The sequence below is a fragment of the Eptatretus burgeri genome, chromosome 3, assembly GCF_056783735.1.
Source record: "Eptatretus burgeri isolate ZD-2024b chromosome 3, Ebu_testis_v1, whole genome shotgun sequence".
NCBI lineage: Eukaryota > Metazoa > Chordata > Myxini > Myxiniformes > Myxinidae > Eptatretus > Eptatretus burgeri.
In genome coordinates, this window is record NC_140963.1 from 7,793,853 (window position 1) to 7,799,852 (window position 6,000).

General features: G+C 45.8%; 1 protein-coding gene across 2 annotated transcripts in view; it reads left to right on the plus strand.

The window, feature by feature from the left end:
- Positions 1 to 2,385, plus strand: part of PSMC4 (proteasome 26S subunit, ATPase 4) — a 51,445-nt gene extending 49,060 nt beyond the window's left edge. For both annotated transcript variants that reach the window (XM_085872354.1, XM_085872356.1), the window contains 4 exons: positions 94 to 170; positions 504 to 672; positions 1,524 to 1,579; positions 1,883 to 2,385. In XM_085872354.1, the coding sequence (XP_085728480.1) occupies positions 94 to 170; positions 504 to 672; positions 1,524 to 1,579; positions 1,883 to 1,996 (416 nt within the window). In that variant the 3' untranslated portion in view covers positions 1,997 to 2,385. The remainder of the gene's footprint in view (positions 1 to 93; positions 171 to 503; positions 673 to 1,523; positions 1,580 to 1,882) is intronic.
- Positions 2,386 to 6,000: the final 3,615 nt, after the last annotated feature.

Consider the following 6,000-nt stretch of genomic DNA (forward strand, 5'->3'; position numbering starts at 1 on the left):
GTGGCTGTTGGTCCGTGCGTGCGTTGTCGATGATTGTGCAAACCCATTGTGGTGAGGGTTTTGTGTTGTCTTTTTTTTTTCTTTTTTTTTCAGCGGATCGAGAGGTTCAGCGCATTCTGCTTGAGCTCCTCAACCAGATGGATGGATTTGATCAGACGGTGAATGTAAAGGTATGATAAACAGTACGGGACACTTCATATAAGCTTGGGCTTTTAATATTTTTATGATTATCAAACATTTCATCTTTTTCATCGTCTCGCTGCCTTTTTATAAAGTTTTCAACATCTTATATGCACCTTCTTTTCTTCCACATATCTCGCTCTCAAATAGGTGGTTCATTGAACCTTTGTGATGACAAACCCGTTCGGTCCGAATGAAACTTGTAGCTGTCATAGGCAATGTGTATTGCCACAGTGCAGTGCATATTCAAGCTCGTTTTGGAGTCCTGACCTTGTAAGGAAAAATTGAAAAGTCACTCGCACGTCCTGTCTGTCTGTCCCAAGGTGATAATGGCTACAAACAGAGCTGACACATTGGATCCAGCTCTGCTACGACCAGGACGCTTGGACCGCAAGATAGAGTTTCCTCTGCCAGACCGACGGCAGAAACGCCTCATCTTTTCTACAATCACGTCCATAATGAACCTTTCCGACGAAGTTGATCTTGAGGATTGTATCCTGCCTGCGTGTTCACGCTTAAGGTCAATTGTGTGCAACTCATTTTTTGGAGTGGGCGGGGAGTGAAGCAAACGAGGATTGGCTGGGGAGTGAAGCAAACGAGGAGTGGGTGGGGAGTGAAGCAAACGAGGAGTGGGTGGGGAGTGAAGCAAACGAGGATTGGGTGGGGAGTGAAGCAAACGAGGAGTGCGTGGGGAGTGAAGCGAACGAGGAGTGGGTGGGGAGTGAAGCGAACGAGGAGTGGGTGGGGAGTGAAGCGAACGAGGAGTGGGTCGGGAGTGAAGCGAACGAGGAGTGGGTGGGGAGTGAAGCGAACGAGGAGTGGGTGGGGAGTGAAGCGAACGAGGAGTGGGTGGGGAGTGAAGCAAACGAGGAGTCGGTGGGGAGTGATTGTGAAGGAAACGAGGAATGAAGCAAACGAGGAGTGGGCGGGGAGTGAAGGAAACGGGGAGTGGGCAGGGAGTCAAGTAAAGCAAAGAGGATGTGATTTTTAAATGTTCAAGTGTAATTGGGCATAAAAGCTGTCCATGTTTTTATTTTCCGCTACTTGACCTACCCGCGAATCATATGTGTTCACATGTTGCTATGCTGTTGGTGTCATGATCATTCATGTTTTCACATTATTGCCCAGGATTTTCTCCGGTGTGGCCAATGTAATCTGTGCATTCATGATATTGGATCTGCTTGCCTACCTTGGCGTGCCATGATGATGTCACATTGCTGACAAACGCATTATATAGATCGTGGCTTTGACATTTGCACACACCTACGATGGGGTTCAATTCAAAGGAAACCATTCACCATGAATTGTTTACTGTGTAGTTCAACCTTGACCAGCTCTTGTAGATGTGGCCCGACCTGATCGCATATCTGGAGCTGACATCAACTCAATCTGTCAAGAGGTGAGTGGGGTTCAGGAGGTGTGATGGGGTGGGTACGTGTTGTTGTTTTTTTGTTGTTGTTGTTCACTTCCACTTTGGTGTTTCATGATATGTATATTGACGTTCCAGAGTTAAAAAAAAATAAAATATATATATATATATAGTAATGCAAATCAGCTGATATTTCTTATTTAAATACAATGCTACTCGATGAACAATGCTGTGGTTGATAAATTAAGTGAAACTCTGACAATTTAATTGTGGATGTTTTGAGGCTCGAGAAGCATCTTGCGTTGTTCTTCCTCTTCCTTCTCTCTTTGAAAGGCCGGTATGCTGGCAGTGCGGGAAAACCGCTACATCGTGCTGGGCAAGGACTTTGAAAAGGCTTATAAGAACAACATCAAAAAGGATGAACAAGAGCACGAGTTCTACAAGTAGTGAAAGGGTGACCTGGTTGTTCGTTGGTAGGGTGACAGGATTAAGATGATTGACAATTTGTGATTGCAGAACTTCGTTTGTGGAGGTGTAAGTCCTTTAAGAGGGCCAGGGTTGACTCGGTTTGAATAGCAACACGAGTCGTTACTCGCACCATGTTCACCTTGTGTTTTTATTTTGAGGTTTATGACACAGCTGTCACACGTTTCTATGCGAAATGCATCCTTGTGTTGGGGCTTTGGGTGCTCTGTGGCCAAAACCTTTTTCCAGACTAGTCCGAGGGTACAATCACAACAATGGATGACTGTGGCGGCAGTAACAGCACACTTTGACCACGTACTTAAAGAGGCAGCGCTCTTGTCCCTCATGCAATAAAGTTTGTTTGAAATCTGTGCAAGAGGTTCTTAACTTTTAATGTGTGGGGTTTCATGTTCAAAAATCTCGGTGCTTGGAAGGATAACATAGTGACAATGGGGTGGTGGGGAAATACCAGACACGGACCAGCAAGTGGGTCAGTGAGTGGAAGGATAGTTGGTGTGCACATGTGGGGTGAGTTAACATACATGGGTAGAAAATCTAATGGGTCAGGATGGAAGATGACATGAGATGGTAGTGAACCGTCTTTGTATCATCATTTTGTATGCAACCTGTGTGGCTACTGGTTGCATCATTACTGCGAGTGCAGCTGTGCCGCTGATGCAGGTGCCCCCTGTTACAAGTAAGCTGGTACTCATTTTGCTGACCTTGGAAGAATGACAGGCTGTGTCATTCCACCTGGTGTTATTTAACAGAGGACAGGTGGTCGAACTTAACATCCCAAGATCTTAAGCCAGTCAACTTAACCGTAAAGCAACACCAGGCTTAACTGCCTTGTTGAAGCTGTATTATTATAATAATAATCATTATCATCTCCTTGTAGAACACATTTTGATCTTTTTAATATATATTTTTTCTACAGCATTTCAGGCTTGTGGAGGAACTTTGATGTATGATTTGGGTTGGTGCAACATTGTAGTCATAATCTGTCAATGTTGAGACAATCAAGTTCAACAGTTTCAAATCTTCCTCAATTCATATGAATGGTTCATGATTTGTTGCTTTGTCAACCCCTTCATATATCACATGAAGGCGAAAGATTTTGGGAGACATCTGTGTACTTGAAACGTGAAGCAATCACAAGGACACTGAACACTACTACCACAAATGAGCATGCCCAGTTAAGGGATGGAGTGACCCTCACTTGCGGTGTTGACACTTTTGCACGTCGTTCTCTTGGGGACAGGGGCAACGTGAGCAAGGACAGTGGATTATGGATAAATGGACATGGTGAATGTATTTTCCACTAGAGATCCCAGTGACATGAGCTATGGCTTCAGATGGGAACGCCACGCCATCCATGAAAGATGATTATTCTTGAGGAAAGGTTTGTCTCCGGGAGGTATTTATATTATAAATGTTTGTCTCCCAGACACGTGTTTGGAATGAGTTTGGATTATTAATCCTTGAAGTTACTTTCTCATCTCGTCTCGCATTGAGAGGACGGTGAAATATAACTTTGTTACGACACTTGTAAACTGTACATTGCTTCACATCAGTAGGTAGCTGCTGGGCTTGCATCCTCTAGGCTGGAGGGCACACTTTGTTGAGAATGACATTTGATAAGCACGAGGTAAACCTTTATTGTTTATCATAAACCAATGAACCACAAGGAACTTTTTATAAGTGTATTTTATTACATTTGTCTCACTCCAGTTGATAGTTTTCACAAATCTGGTCCCAAACTAGTAAGATGATGTGAAATAATAATTTGGAGGCATAATTGAGCCAACAACCAGGTCATGGCTGCAACAACGACCCTTTTCCTCCACCACCACTTCTCCCACCGACACAGGACCCAGAAGAGAATTAATTTATTGGTTATAGATTGGGATATCTTCCACGGCAGACTGTGCGAAAGCTGCTCACAGTCATTAGACGGGGTTACAAGAACCCTAAGTTGCTGCAATAGATGGAGGATGAAATCCCATCTCGCAGTCGTACAATCCAGGGCTGCAAGCCGTGTGGTCATCTTTACTTGGGCAAACTCCCTGGACTTTACCTTTTTGTGAGTGGTTAATCAGATCGATCAAAAGCAAAGTTGCTGGGAAGACCTTTCCCATAGGAAGTGTCGAAAGTTCCAGAGGGCCATGCCGTTTGGAAGAACAAGGAGAGCCGGTAAGCTACATGAGCAGGATCTGCAGACCACGGATACTGTGGATGTCTTCGCAAGGTTGGTGGTGTACGACGACCTTGATATCGCAGATGATGCAGTCATCTTTGCGGACACTTTAGATATCCTTTTGGGGGCCCTCGAGCTGCTGAATGAGGAGTCGGAGCCACTGGGATTACGGGTTTCCTGGGTCAAAACTAAGATCCAGGCTTTCAATGACATCTTGGATGCTGCTGTCCTGCCTGTGCCTGTTTGTCTTGAGGATGTTGAGGCCATGGAGCGATTCACTTACCTTGGCAGTGATATGTCTCTGCTGGCTGTGAGCCAGAGAACAACAGACGTTTGGGTCAGGCCTGGGGAGTCATGGATTCACTGGATAATGGAGTGTGGCACTGCTGCTGCCTATGCGGGAGGACGAAAGTCCAAGTCTTCAGGTCCTTGGTGCTTCCAGTCTTGCTCTATGGATGTGAGACTTGGACTCTGACAAGGGATCTGAAACGGAGACTTAATTCCTTTGGTACCAGGTCTCTTCGGAAAATGCTTGGCTATCGCTGGTCGGACTTTGTATCCAACAAGCGGTTGCTGAGAGAGACTCGGATGAGATTTGTTTCCTGCATAGTCCATGAGCGTCAGTTGCGGCTGTATGGACATGTGGCTCGTTTTCCTGATACTGATCCTGCTCACCAGATTCTCTCAGTGAGGGAGTCTCGTTAGTGGAGGAGGCCAATGGGCCGACCACGTGCCCCGTGGTTGCAGCAGGTTGATCGGTATCTCAAGGAGATGGGGATGGGTCTGGCATCTGCCTGGGGGATGGCCAGACGTGGGCCCCTGGAGTACCGGTGGAAAGTGGACGCAGTGACTCACTGCTCTTGCGCCTGCTCCCATACCTGACCTGACCTGACCTGACCTGACACCACCATGTCCATTTGTCTGTTCCACCCTGAAACACAGAAAACGCTCCTTGGAGAGAAAGTAAAGTGAAAGTTGCTTCAAATGTTTCCACCTCTGGGAAAAATTATAATTGTTTCAGACAAGAACAAAAATTTCATTCGGGCGGTGTATAGGCATCATATCTCTGCCTTAATCGCTTCCGAATATATATATATATATATATTTTCTTTGCTATTAAGAAATATATAACCTCCAATTTTTGAGCACCTCCAAGCAACGCAAGAATAAACAGCTTCTTTTTTTATATTGTGGTGCGTCCTGTATTTTTCCTGCGGACTTCAAATTTTTATTGTTCCCCCAAACAAAGCAAGCATGAAGATGACGTCGTTCACGTGACTTGGCCAGTAGTGATTGGCTGCTGGCAAGTGACGTCGACGTCGATCACGCGGCTTGGCAAGTGACGTCAGACAATGACGCGCATACAGGAAATTATCTTCTTTCGTTTCCCGTTCTTAGAATTGCAAAATTAACGAATTATAGCTCCAAACAACGCAAACAGTCTGGTTAGTAATTGTTGGAATAATAGTTTTCATAAAAAAACACTGCAACCTTGTACGGATGGGAAAAAGTCAGCTATACAGGCGTAGCTATAAACTCGGAGGCGGAGTTATACAGTCGGAGGCGGAGTTATACAGTCGGAGGCGGAGCTATACAGTCGGAGGCGGAGTTATACAGTCGGAGGCGGAGCTCTACAGTCGGAGGCGGAGCTATACAGTCGGAGGCGGAGCGACATAGTCGGAGGCGGAGCTAATTCAGTCGGAGGCGGAGCTAATTCAGTCGGAGGCGGAGCTAATTCAGTCGGAGGCGGAGCTAATTCAGTCGGAGGCGGAGCTAATTCAGTCGGAGG